The sequence below is a fragment of the Astyanax mexicanus genome, chromosome 9 (genome assembly GCF_023375975.1).
Source record: "Astyanax mexicanus isolate ESR-SI-001 chromosome 9, AstMex3_surface, whole genome shotgun sequence".
NCBI lineage: Eukaryota > Metazoa > Chordata > Actinopteri > Characiformes > Acestrorhamphidae > Astyanax > Astyanax mexicanus.
This window is the reverse complement of record NC_064416.1, coordinates 13144518-13159658: the sequence shown is the minus strand read 5'-3', so window position 1 is coordinate 13159658 and position 15141 is coordinate 13144518. Positions and strand designations below refer to the sequence as shown.

The window sequence follows — 15141 nt, the reverse complement described above, 5'->3', positions numbered from 1 at the left end:
GCCAGCATTAGGATCTGGATCTGATAGAGTTATAATGCATGATTCATTTAAAGAAATACAGTACATCAACCAGCCACAACATTAAAATCACATGCCTAACACTGTACACTGTAAAATCAAACTGCCCTACTTAATGAATTAATTAAGGTAACATAATTGAAATATTACAGTAATGTGGGATCACTTAAGATGATTAGGTTAGACTAACCCAAAACTAGATAGTTAGGATATACACTTTTTTGGCAAACTTTTAGTTAATTTGTGAATTATGTGCCTTTTACTTGAATAGTGCTACTATGATGAGTAAGACAGCTTTTCCATTGGCTCCTGGGATCATCTGTTTGCATACTGCATGTATAAAGAGGAACCTTTACTCACGTTTAAGGAACTTTTAATCACTCTACTTTTCCCTATGTGAATAATCCCTTCAGTATCTGTTACTAGACAGATTCAAGTCTTGTAATTGTAAACAGTGCCAGATTTGCTGTAGTTTTCAGTTCTGGATTAAGATTATGCTCTTGCTGGAAGTTAAGCGAACAGTTAATGTAATTTATTTGCCATTTTACTGTCACACCTACCAAGATTTAAAGACCACTGTTTGAATAATGTCAACTTAAATAGAGTAAGTGCAACTTGCCTAATTTACTGCACTGTGCGGTACTCAGTATAGTGTGCTAATTAAGCTTATTTAAGTTATTAAAACTTTAAGATCACACAAGATCTGCCTGTTGTTTGAAAGATGTTCAGATGTTCAGTCATCTACTTGTCAGAGTCTCAAATTCTTAAGCTCGGCCTTTAACACATCAACTTCAAGAAGATTACTTGCCATATGCTATCTTTCCATGTGGAATTGTACTGACATGTGCCACTAGACCCACATAATTAGGTGTAATTCACTACAGTTTACTTCTTTGGGAAGATACAGAAATATAAATGTCAGGGGTAAAAAAGGGGGTGAACAAAAGCAATATTAAAGTTAAAGTAGCCAAGCAGAGAGAGATAAAGTGAGATAAAGAGATAAAGAGAGAGAGAGAGAAAGAGAGAGGGAGGGAGAGAAAGGGAGATAGAGACCCCCTGAGAAAGATAGTGTTATTAGGCAGCTGTTGAACAGCTTGAGTCAGTCTGTTCTCTGCAGCAGAGCTGGAGAGGTTGTTCATATTCTGAGTGTCTGCTTTCTAGACAAGGTCACATTCACATGCGTCCACAGCACCCTGCTCGTGACCACAGCACCAGCCCTACTGAGATACTGAACCATAAGAAGAGCTACATTCCCTTTTTACTGCCACATGACTCTCCACTTCACCCTTTAACCCTGAAGGCCTGTATGTGAGCACAATCTCCAAACAACAAGTACAACTTACATATTAGTTTCGTGTATATTCTGAATAAATAATCAATACTTATTGAATAAAATATAAAATAATATGTAAGAGCTCAATAATTAGTAGGTTTTCAATTAGAAATTATTGACCAAAAATAGATACTAAACAAGTAATAGATACTAAATTATTTGTATTTATTGGATAATCAATAGATACTGAATAGTTCAGAATAATTAATTAACAATAGATACCTCATTAGTACTTATTAAATAATAAATAATATTTAACTATATTGAATATTTAAATATTTATTCATTAATTATTATTATTGCCTATTGAATAAAAAAATATAAAAAATACTAATAAAAACTAATAGGTTGGTAATCAATTAGTAATTAATAAAAACAGATAAACAGATAATGAATAATAACTAGATATTGAATCATTAAACTTAAATCTTTGTGAATTGAATGTGAATTGGTGTGTCTAAAATTCTGCAGGTTCAATAGACAGATATAGAGTAAGTAAATACTTACTCTTTAATAATGTCACAAAAACAACTACATTAAAAAAGCAAGCTGTATTTAGTAGTAGATAGATACATATTGAAACATTATGAATTTATGAATTTAATTTACAAACTCCACCATTTCCATTTTTATGTTTTTAACACAAATTTAATATCTGCACTTTAAAGTCATTTTCTTTCTTTCTAAAGAATACTGCAACAGATTAGACACTTCTGAACCCCACTGTCAGTGTTCCAGAGGCCTGTGTGAAGCCGTCTGTAGGCCGTGTTTGGCTTTATCTCCTGCTCCCCTCCTGCTCCTGCTTTACTTCTGCTCCTGCACCTGTGCAGTCAGGAGCACACACACTTTATCTGCCTCATTAGAGATGCATTTGGTCTCTCATGACGTGAGGAAACACGGTACATTAGAGCAGAGGCCTTTGTTTAGTCTGGAAGGAAGAGGCTGGGGTCTGAGCATAAGGATGAATTAAGAAGAATGGAGATAGTGCCAGGACTCGCAGATGGCTAATGGTGACCATAACTCACCGAGCAGAGAGACAGGTTCATAGAGTACAGAGTGCAGCAGGCTAATGCAGCTCTGTAATGAGGACGCTCTGCAATAAAGAACTTATCAGCTCACTACTAATACAGCAGCTCAGATATACTATAAATATACTATAAAATAGCTGCAGGCTCATGTATCATCTACCTATCATCTTTAAATACATATATATTTATAGATTTTAGAAAACACAGCCCAAACTGCTGCAAAAGTCGGTATGCGGTTATGTTTCAGGCCGATGTGTAACAGGGTTCTTGCACCATTTTAGAAGTCAAATTTAAGGCTTTTTAAGACCTTTTTAAGACCTTTTTAAAACCTCAATAAAGATAATTTAAGACACAATAATGTAGTCATTAAGACCTTAATTCAAGACATTTTAAGACATTTTAAGAACCCTGTGTAAATGATTAGTCTGATTGGACACTGGGTCTTGCCACAAGTGGGCGTGAAAGGATCTCAAAGGCTACTTTTGGGTAGTGGTGAGAGATTGGCTGCTTAAAAAGCCTTTAAATACACTAGAAGACATTCTACCCAGCTGACTGACTTTTAGAGGAGTGAATCATTTGACTAAGAGAAGCAGGATGATAATTTCTAAGAATTGGCCACCATCTAATTTGTCCTTCAGCCAGTCATTACTTTGTCATCAGTGGTGCCATGAATAAGAAACCTGGACTGTGTTGTGTAGTCTTTAGTGACAAATCCAGGTTGTGTTTTGCATCTGATGATGGTCGTTTTGAATATTATGACCTTATGGCGAGTGCTTCAGTCCTGCTTAACTGATAAGTGACACACTGCCCCAAATGCCGATGTTTGAAACCATCGCATTTCGTCGCTGTCCAATGAAAAATATCTCTCAAAAACAGCAGATTTAGAGGAGATGGAAGTCAATAAAAAATAGTTTATTTCAGGTTATTTCAGAATTTATGAGAGTGTAAGGAACAGTTTGTGTCTATGCAGATACTTGTTTTTCAATAAACAGTGACAATATGTCAGCTGGTGACTGCTAGTAGTGATACAAGGCACATTAACAGCTCAAACAGCTAGGCTAGCTCTTTTCAGCAGGATAACGCTTGCCCACATACACTAAAGATTTTCCTGAAACATTTAACACTTCCTGGCCTGCATGTTGACCAGATTCATTGCATTTTAGTATTTATGGGAACAGCTGGGATGACAGCTTTGGCAACCGTTATGGGTGTGCAGGAACTATAGGCTCAACTATAACATCTATGGAAAAATCTGACCTAAATTCCCAGCCATGCTACAGCCTCTTTTAATTCATTACATTCATTTATCATTACATTTACAAAAATTAATTAATTAATTATTAATATGTTTTTTTTATTAGATTTCAACAACTTCTTGTTTTTCGACAGCATAATAACACCATACTAAACAATACTGTTTTTGCCTGAGAGGATGACAAAAGACTGAATCGAAGTAAACAATATCATTAGCCAATGTTAAAAACCTCTCTCAGTGAGTACTCTGAGTATGCATGTCTGAATCTTTCTCTAATTATAAGCCCCTCCACTGACTCTCCAAGCCCCCCCACAGGCCCTCCCACTCACCACCAGCAGTGTGGACTGATGCTCATTATAAGCTTTCATGACAGAATAAGTTCACTATTAAGAGCAGTAAACAGCCGAGGTACGCCTCAGATGTCTACTGTGTGCAAGCTTGGAGGAAGCCTTCGAAAGGAAGCTCTCCAAATATGCAGGACTAGTAGGTGACTGTCAGCAAGCAGGATAGAAAGCAAGGTGTATCCCATTAGAAGTCAGGTACAGGAGATTTGCAGAGTGAAACCTGTGTACTTTTGTTCATGAAAACTTACGCAAACATTAGATTGTGGTAACTCCAGTCCTGCCCTCTGGATATTGTTACTGATGTCACTAACAGTTATTTTTACAGCACTCACAATGTTTCTGACAACAACTGCCGTGTTTTTCCTTGGTCTACCTGTTCGACATCTGTTACTTAGTACACCAGTGATGACTTTCTTCTTTAGGACATTTCAAATGGTTTTACTAGCCATTGCCAATATTTAAGTTCAAGTTCAAGTTCAAGTAGTTTTATTGTCAATGCTGCATATGTACAGGACATACATAGAATTGAAATTACGTTACTCTCCTTCCCAATTTTACAGCAAGTACAGATAATGGATAATAAAGAAAAATAAAGAAAAAGGGGAGACACTATGTGTACAATACAGCAGCAGGGACACAGACATACATGAGACAGAACAAGGTGCAGTAGTGGTGGGGGTGAAATAGATATATAAATAGAAATAAAAAGAAATAAATATATAATCTAAATCTAAATGAGTGGGAGACACTATATGTACAATACAACAAAAACACAATAGACATTTGTGAGACAGAAGATAATAGTGCAATATTAATGGTGATTAAGATCAAGTGACAATATAAATAGAACCCGTATAACAGTAGTGCAATGTTGTATCTAGCTTAAGGCTGGTAAAGTTCTTAAAGTTCCCAGTTCTTGGGGAATTTAGACAATTGCTCTGATTGATTTTCTATCTGCTTCAGCTTTACAATCTTTCACCCATAGACAGCTCTCTGGTTTTCATGTTGGCCACTCCTTTAACTACAAATGTACAGTCTGCACAGATAAAACCCAAATCTGAAACTAAACGTAGACACTCAGCACTATTTATTGTTTTAAAAAATCAATGTATTAGGACACACCTGGGCAACAAAACATGCCTGACAGTCACATGTTCAAATACTTTTCCTTACAAGATAGAAAAATAGCACATCTGTTTAAATAGCTTTTTATTTTAAAAGTGAAACATACATAAAGTCCATAAAATGTTTTCAATGGTAAGAAAAGAAATTAAACCATTGAATAACCAGTATTGGGTTTTTTTTTTGTTTTGGTGCCTCCCTAGTTTAAGCACTTTTACTCATGTGGTTTGGCACCAGCTTGGGAACAATGGTTTTGCCCTGGCACAGCAGGTCTATTAAAGGAAAAGGGGAAGGGGCAATTAAAGGGGTGGGGATGTGACACTGCATCGGAAGCCAGAGAGGGTCGGGGTGTCAGTGTGTGACAGCAGGGTGCTTTTAAACACGCGCGCGACGCTGCTAAAGTGACCGACAAACAGCTGTCTGCATTTTCTCACATACATCCACATACTGTACTGGACAAATGGCCTAATTCCTGGGCTGTTTATATGTTACACAAGACTAAGTGTGAAAAGAAAAAGCATGTGCCTACATTCTTACACAGACACACAAAGAAACAGAGAGCAACTTTGCCCAGTGACATGGTAAAAATTTGCCTTTTTTATAGCTTATAAGAAATATTACAGGGTCAGGGGATTTAAAATGCAACAATGCAGAAAAGTGGGTTCTGGTTTTTGTGTATTAAAAACTAGACTATTGTTTTAATTAGACATATTTTATATGAACTCATACTTTATACTGAATTGCCCCAAGATAGCTCCGAGATCATCAGCCATGTCACTTCTTAGCAAAGGTAGGATTGAAGCCTTCACCACAAGGTCTCCAAACTCTAAACCAACCATCACTGGATCTAATAAAGAAACTGGATTCGTCACCAAAGATGATACATTTCCAGTCTATAGCAGTCCAGTACACCACTGTGAACAAAGGCGGTGGTGGCTGGCTCACAGATGGCATAGAAGCCAAACAAATTGTTGAAACTATGACCCTATTTCTCTGTCAACTGGGCAAATTGACTTAGAGTTTGTTGTAGAGGCATGTCTAGAAGTCAGCAATCTCACACCAAGAAGAACACTGCCCTAAAAAAAAATAATAGCACTATTTTGGATAAACAACATATTAAACCAAATATACATTAGAGAAGACAGATGTTGCTGTTATATGCAGCTCTGGGAAATATTAAGAGACCATTTCAGTTTCTGAATCAGTTTCTCTGATTTTACTATTTATAGGTTTGTGTTTGAGTAAAATTAACAGTGTTGTTTTATTCTATAAACTACAGACAATATTTCTCCCAAATTCCAAATACAAACATTTTCATTTAGAGCATTAATTTGCAGACAATGAGAAATGGATGAAATAACAAAAAAGATGCAGAGCTTTCAGACCTTGTCAGAAAACAAATTCATATTCATAAAGTTTTAAGTTCTGGTCTCAATATTTGGTGGAATAACCCTGGTTTTAAGTTCAGAAATCAATATTTGGTGGAATGCAATGGTTTTAATCACAGTTTATATGCATCTTGGCATTTTCTCCTCCACCAGTCTTACACAATGCTGTTGTATAACTTTATGCCAGTTCAGCTTGGTTTGATGGCTTGTGATCATCCATGTTCCTTTTAATTATATTCCAGAGGTTTTCAATTTGGTAAAATCAAAGAAACTCATAATTTTTAAGTGATCTCTTTTTTTTTCTAGAGCTGTACATATTGAAAAATAAGCCAATTTTGAGAATATGTCACTTTATATATATTATTTCATTTATTTAATATTGTTTTGTTCAGAAATTTAGGTTTAAATTACAAAAATTGCTAGTGTAATTCTTACAGTAATTTAGATATTGTGTATTTGCTGAGGCTGTTTATTCTCTATTTTGGAGAAAAATCAAGCATTTTACTTGGGCTAAGGTATTACAGTTTGTAATTATTAGTCAAATTTAAACAATTCCATTCCTGATCATTAATAGAACATAGGATTCTTGTTTGTCTCTGCTGAATCACTTGGCAGGTGTGTAGCTGGCAGCTATGCTAAAATATACTGATTGAGTTTAACTTCATTGATCCTTGGCTGATGCAGAATTGCTTATGTGAGCTATTCTTTCTGTACAGCAGAATATTAAACAGAGATCATGGCTGATCTGATTGCTTTAGTTTAACATACAGGTCATTGTCAAATTGTCAGGACATTCTGTGAATCGATGACATGATCATGGGCAGCTGTCTCATTAATGGATCACTGATGGTCATTGATCACAGGACTGCTGTCAGATACAACAGGACACCTTCAGAGTTCTTGTTGAGTACATGTCTTAAAGGGTCAAAAGATGTTTAAGTGACACAATGGTGACTTACAGAATATTAGGCAGGTAGGTTTAATGGTATTGGTAATAGGAACAGAACAGTATGTGTGGATGGTGTATGATTAGTGTGTCAGACTCACTTGCAGGTGAGTCGTTGTGGTTCTCTTCATCAGAATCAGCAAACACCTCAGCCAACTCCTGGTCGGACATGTCCGTGAGCTCTGTCAGGTCTAGAAGGTCAAAATGCACCTCCAGGGATGACACACTGCTCAGGGGCTCTGCAATGAATACAAACATTCGTTATCACTTTAGTATTAGTTCAGTTTAAGCCTACACCCAATGTGGTTATAACAAGTGTTTCATTTATACTGTAGGACAGTTTCCCAGACAGAGACTAAGCTTGGTCTTAGACTACACAGCATTTTAATAGAGATTTTCCACTGTAGAAACTTCAACTAGGCTTAATCCATGTGAGGAAAACAAACCCTATATGTTCTAAATTAATCCAAAGTTGAACCCATTGCTGATACTGACATTCAAATGCACAGAAAAAAATGGACTTTTCCCAGTAAAAAGGTACTACCATTAGAACAGGACATTCTGGAGCAGATATACATGAACCTGTGGGCTATTTTTTCCATATTCTGCCTGATATCACACACCTATATATTTATTTATATTAAAGCATTACATAAAAAGGTTTCATTTCTGAAATGAAACATTACTGAAAATCTGAATTGTAATTGTAATAGTCAATCCACAACTGTCAAAATATAATTTAAAAAAAATCATAAAATTGGTGCTTTTCTAAACATTTCAATTTTTAAATCAATATTTTACTGAACACAAATCAAACAGTTTATGTTTTCCAAACCTTTCATTTAGATTTTGTGTTTATTTTCAAACATGTATCTGAAATTATTATGTGTTTTAAGAGTAAAGAGGTGAACAGAACAGCTTCTCTTATATTGTCCTGTAGGAGAATCTCTAAAACCCTCATAGTTTTCAGAATATAAATAAAAAAAGGGTTTTATACCACCATTACCGGTAGCCCATGTATGGATTAAGGCCTGTTATGGGGTTAAGGTCCAGGGCACTGAGCAGTGGAACTGTGGAAGAACTGTGTTCTCTGGAATAGAGGTGCTCCAGCCAGTACTTCAATATGAGAGTGAGAATGCGTTGGGAAGTTGGGGATGAGGTACGGTGGGGATCATCAAACATCCAACACTGACCTTGCTAATGTTTTTGTTGCTGAATGCCATCAAATTCTTACATCAATGCTCCAAACCTGAGTAGAAATACTTTTTTTAACAATAGAGACAGTTATTCCCCCCAAAAAAAGGCATGGCCAATTGTGATCTCGGTGAGCCCCTTTAGAGCACCAAAAGCAGATTTTTATTAATTTTGAAAGAAACAATAGCTCCATTCAAAAATCTGGGCTTCAGTCTAGGTAGGGCGTGTCTTTGCTAGGACTGTCCTTTAAAGTCTCCTTCTTAGTAGCTTATTGGTCTCACATGTGGAACAATCTAGTTGAAGTTTTCTTATTATGTGTCTGGAAACTGAACTGAACTTCATCAACATCAGCTGAAAATTACTAGTTCTCACTCACTAAGGTCCTCCAGATAGCTCAACAACCTTCTCACATGTGCTGCTTCAGGTTATAATCACAAACTAGAAAACTCAAACCTAGTCAGAACATGGACTCAAGCTTCACCAGTACCAGTTGGGCGTCTGTGTCTGAGGGTAAATCAGGAGAAACCTCTCTGAAATTCCATTTCAGCTATTTTTAGCAGTATTTCATGAGAAGCACACACTCAGCTCCTTGCTGCGTGAAGGAGAATTTATTTAGTTACACATTTCATTAGGCGATGGAGCTTTCAACGTGATAACTGCTGCTTTTGGTACATGTCTGATTTGTGGAGATGCTTGTTTCTGCCAAGTCTAACTCTTCTAACCTTCTACTCATCTCTTTTTTCCCGGCTGCTCTGCTTTTGCGGTGCCAAGGCCATTCCTCAGCTGGAGTTGGACAGTTACACCGGCTATTGGGACACATCTTGCTGTCCTCTCACTCCTGTAGTCATGCAGTATGTATGAATGTTATATGAAGAACTCTGGGCAGGTGTGTTTTTATTGTGTTTTTATTTTATGTTTATGGCACTTTGCTTTTTCTACTTCAGTGAATGCTGAAAACAATGTCACGATGTTTAGTTGCTAATAGAATTGGGTGTTCAGGAGCAGCCAAACATGAGCATGAGGTCATTGCAACCAGAGCCAAGAACTGGCTAGAGTAAGCTCTGTGATGTGGAGCACTGGAACTCTCCAGTGATGGATGGAGCGCCTTCGATATCTCTGGGTTGAGAACTGTTCAGATCTCACTGACGCTCAAATGCAATCAAATTCTCCTCACAGCAATGTTCCAACATGGAACGTACAGCCCTGTCAGGAAAGTAGAGCAGCAAATATGGACAAACTGATTAGTAATACCTTTGGTTTTTGAAGGATCCATGAAGAAGCAGGTGTCTACAAGCCTACAAGGACATATGGTGTATTGCGTCAATACCGTTAGTGCCAAAAATACTAATAATAAACTGGAAGACAGACACCGAAATCTGTGATGATGCAATATACTTGGACACATTTGCATTGGTCGATCTAATGCATTTGTCACAGTATGATGCCCAGTTTTTTGGGAACAAATTTTAGAAACACTATCCTCACCATCCACTATCCTCAACGAGACGAGATATCTCTGCTGTGCTCATAATGCTCTTCTCTGCAGGCTGTGTTATTGCTGCAGGCTGGTAACAGCCTTTATTTCTGAACATTTCTCATTCGCTACTGTACTGAAGGCGCGACTGATCTCTCTCAGCATGGCTCTGTTAAATATAGCTGTGAGATTGATTAAAAAACAATGACCCTCCAACCGAGACGAAACAAATCCACAAGGGAGCAGCAGTGCTGAGAATTCCTCTTCTTAACTGACAAACACGACAAACAAGCAAATCACAAACAGGATCATGTGCACTCTAACAATGAAGGTGCTACAAACAGCTCTTTGAATGATATCACAGAAGAACTATTTTAGACTCCATATATAAGAGATATACACTGTATATACAGTATCTAAATGTTATGAACATTCCTACTATTGAAAAGCATACAGCAAATGAACACAATTTGTCTTGTCCCAGGAGAGAAGCACTACCAATAGAATTGGACTCTCTGTGGCAGATAAGCATGAACTTGTTGGCACCATGTCTAACCCCCAGCACTGAGATGTAGAGTTGTGGATGAAGTACGGTGGTATTTATCTAACATCCTGACCTCAGTAATGCTCTTAATGCTTAACTTGCTCCAAAAATGCTCCAAATGCTAATGGAATACTTCCCTAAACAGTAGAGGCAGTTACGCAGAATATGGAAACTCTTTTTAAAATCCTAACTTTTGGAAAAAAACAAAGAATAAGAAGGAAACCCAATACATTTGTTCATATAGTGTATGTGTGAATAAGTGGTTCAACATTGTTTAAAGTGTGTACAGTAAGTGAGATGTGTTCAATTACATCAATCAAATCTCTATATAGACGCACAAAATTACCTTGTATGTATATTATATTGCAGCGTCACCAGGTGTGGCGTAATGAGGCCAAGCCAAAGACCTGTTCAGCCACTTGGTCTTTTAATTTTAACCAGGAAAGAGACAGAAATAACTGCAATGATAAGCAGTTCTTTCTAAAAATGTTGACTCTCTGGTAAAGACTCTTATTCACCCTCTACATTAAGGTGATGTAACAGAGCTGGCCTGCTGCACTTTCCTCCGAGCTTGTTGGCTTCTCAGTGATACTGCATTGAAAAAGAGGCTGTGACTGACTTCACATGTGTTCTAGGATGTGCTATGTGCTATTTGACTCCAACCTCCTAGTGTTGGGGCAATACTAATGATGAGAAAATCATAAAGAATGGATTGAGTAATTGGCCTTCCAAATTAGGAAGAAAAAGAGATATAATTAGGGAGAAAATCAATTATAAAAATAAGATACAAGGTTTATATGTGACAGTAACTATTTTGTCAGTGAGATATTTCTTTCTGTCTGTCAAACAAAAGCAGTAGCAGCAGATCATCCTCACAAAATAACATTCACAAACCACTAGGTCTTCACTGCCATACAATGGTCCATTACATCTACACCATTAAAGCCTCAAAAAGGAGTCTGGATCGTCCTTCCCGCTGTCATACAACACAGTCAGTGAGTTCCTTTCTGCATAATGCATGCTTTGAAGCCTTCTTAGCAGCTTCCACCGCCTGTCTTAAAGCCGCACGCGTTCAGTTTTGCATGGGTAAAGAGGTTAGACAGGCAGACGGATAGAGAAGCAGACAAGCGGCGGCTATAAACCGTTTGAAGTCTGTTAATGAGTCTTCCCCCCTCGCAGCGTGGATCAGAGATGGAAGACAAGTCAAATACTTTCATGCACCTTTTCTGTCCACCAGCTGAGAGCTGGAAGCTTCCATTCTCCTTCACCTAGTCACACAAACACAGCCACACTCAAACACACGCATACACACTTACTGAAAGTGAAGGCCCTGGTCAAAAGAGGGCAAGGCCGTTTGATTAGGAGTCACTGGGGCACATCTGGCATCTGCACAGATCTTCACAGCCAACTGTGACTGTGATGATAAATAATTCAGCTCACAGAGACATCTTCTGTCATCACCTTCTGACCTGCTCTATCTGCCTGATCAGCCCCAGTGTGTCCTGTAGTATTCCCACTGCCCCTCTGGCAAATACCACAAATAACCCTTAGAAAATGTTACTTTAAGTTAACTTAATTTAACAGTGAACAATGGTTAAACTGAATTGTGTTTCCGTAATGTCAAAATGTTGTTTTGGACAAAAACACAACTAAATTTAGCCATAATGTAACTACACCATTTATGTCTGTTACATAAAAGGTCTCATTCCTTTTTTTTTTCATTAATTTTAAAATGTTGTATCTCTATGAATGCCATGTGAGCTGTTTTTTTGTGAAAAAAAGTGCTCCGGTGTTTCTGTATAACCCTGCTTTATTTTACTGGATTTGAGGAAAGACAGGCTCATGAATATTCATAAATGCAAACATATCGCCTCTGATTGGCTAACAGTACTGCAGCAGAGAACATGACCTGCCTAAAAAACAAAGGACAAAATGTTTCATACGCAGCATGCAAATACAACTCAGATACCTTGTGCATGAAAGTTTTAAGACAAATTAATTAATTTCTACAAGAAATAATAAAGTAACACTAAAAACAGGGTTCATACACTTTTTAACCAATAAATTTCCATAATTTTTTCATGACTTTTCCATGCCTTCAAGGCAAATTTTCATGACCATACGATTTTTAAAAAATCAGTGCAAACATGGACAATTAAACCAAAAATCAACTAAAATTATAATCAAAATTGATTACAGTAGGCCTAAAATGAATCTGATAAAAATTTTGACACACAATCTTTAATAATAAAATGTAAAATGTGTGTCAGATCCTGAAAGCTCCACTATGTGAGGCTTAATTGCTGCATTAGCTGTTGTCAGCTCAAAAAAGATTTTCTCCATCAATAAATGAAAACACAAAGAATTGTAGACCAAATGTTCATGACCTTTCCAAAACAATCTGTGTATTTTTATTTTTCCAAAAGGCCTGGAAATTGCTATTTTCAAATTCCATTACTTTTCTTGTTTTTTCACGACCGTACAAACCCTGTAAAAAGCCTATTTATTTGGGTTGAAAAAGCACTATACACAACTAGATTTAGAATATAATTAATCTGTCATAGCAGAATATTATCTTTATAAAAAACCTTAAGCTATCCACAACCAGATATTTGTAGTTTAGTAGTGTAGTAAATGGAGTAGTCTGGGGAAGAGATAAAATGAGATATGTCCGTTACACAGACAGCCATTTTCAATTCAGCTGGGGGGGGTCAGGTTGTTAACAGTGCATTAAGTAATACCAGTAATGTACCGCTCACTAATGGGTGATAAAGTAATGGACCGATGTGTAAAAGTACCACAAGAGAAACGGCCTCCTGGGTTTATCACATCACTGCTAATCACATCACTTCTAAGCTTCAGAAGTAGCCCATTAACCATTATTATCCTGATAATACTTCATAATAAAAGTTTATTTTTAAAGTTTATTAGGTTATTGTAGTCTGCTGCTGTTAGAAATGTACATTTTGTATGCATAAACTAAGCTGCCCATTTTGAATTCACTTAAATTTACCTTTTTTGATTTAATAACAAGAAAACCACCAGTATTTACATACAGTGCTCCCGTCCATTCAGCCTTCAGCAGTTTAGCCCAGTCTATTCATGCAGAAGTTATTAGAGGCCTTTCAGCTTTGCATGCTTTTTTGACTGAGGCACAATAGTCCAGTCAACTAGAACAGAGACCCTTTAAACACAGCAGTAACAAAATTTGCCTGTTTAATTCTAAAGGATACAGAGAAGTGCAGAACTAGGCCTCTAAAACATTCACTGACAAAAAGTACACCAAAAAGTGCACCAAAAAAGTTGTTGTTGCAATTAAATGTAACTTATATGTGTGATTAATAATGATATTATATGTAAGTGATTATAATTTTAGAAGTGAAATAATAAGGTTACTGATGAAAATTGCACAATTAAATTAAATTAAGACGGGACACAGTTGGACACAGTTGGGGGCATACAGGTTCTACATGCCATCCTGCAGCACATTTGTGCACAGATTTTGCAGCTGGACCTGTAGATCCTGCAGACAGATTTTCAATAAGATTTTCAACAGATTTTCAGTTCCAGTCCAGAGCAGTCCAAGTTGGACATTCACAACAGCATTGCATGTGAATTTAACACTGGGTGGCTAATGTTTAGACTAAACAGCATGCAAATTGTCCAAAAGACCATCCTGCATCTAACAGTCCAATGATATACACCCTCTTTAAGCCCTGTTAAACACGCAAAATGTCTTAGAGTGAATTGTAGATCAACAATCTCTCACCAACAGGTACACTATCCAAAAGCAGCCTCTAAAAATGCAATATAATAATATTATTTATGGTCAGGCAAAAACATTGTACATTCAAAATGACTCCTTCACAGGAAAAGAGAACTTGTAAAGATTTTAAGCTTGTAGTTTTGCAGCATTTTTGTTGATCTGCTCTACATAAAATTCCACTTTGCAGGTTTGCAGATTCAAATACTGTCAAGAAGTTAAAACATTAAAAATTGACCATGTCTGTAGTTTACTGGTAAATGACAAGGAAACTAATTTGAAAATGCTAATTTAAGCTTGATAGAATTTTTGTTTTTATATAAGAAATACAGTAAAAAGATGTATAATTATTGATGGTAAGTGACCATATGTTATACATGCGTCTTATAATCAGCTTATAATCATTGTCCTAAACGACTGCCAATCTGCCTCTTGTTCTATACATTGTGTCCAACTTTCATGATGAATGGACCAATAGAAATCTCCACAATGATTTTCATGTAGATTTTCATGTAGTTTAGAATTTCATTTTTCTGTGACATTTCCATTTTGGAGGTACATGGTTGTTGCTTGTCAGTAATTTATATTATTCCATTGAACATCACAGAAGCTAATTCTGGGTAGTGTACCTCTTGGTGAGAGAACAAGTAAAAAAAAAAAAGCTAAAGTATTCGATTAAAACATGCCCCTCTAAGACCAAATTCAGCTGAAACATATTTTACATTTAAACAT

General features: G+C 36.7%; 1 protein-coding gene across 2 annotated transcripts in view; it reads right to left on the bottom strand.

The window, feature by feature from the left end:
* LOC103039999 (dysbindin domain-containing protein 1) overlaps nt 1-15141 on the bottom strand; it is a 39996-nt gene that overhangs the window by 10336 nt on the left and 14519 nt on the right. For both annotated transcript variants that reach the window (XM_015604453.3, XM_022679503.2), the window contains exon 4: nt 7536-7673. In XM_015604453.3, the coding sequence (XP_015459939.1) occupies nt 7536-7673 (138 nt within the window). The remainder of the gene's footprint in view (nt 1-7535; nt 7674-15141) is intronic.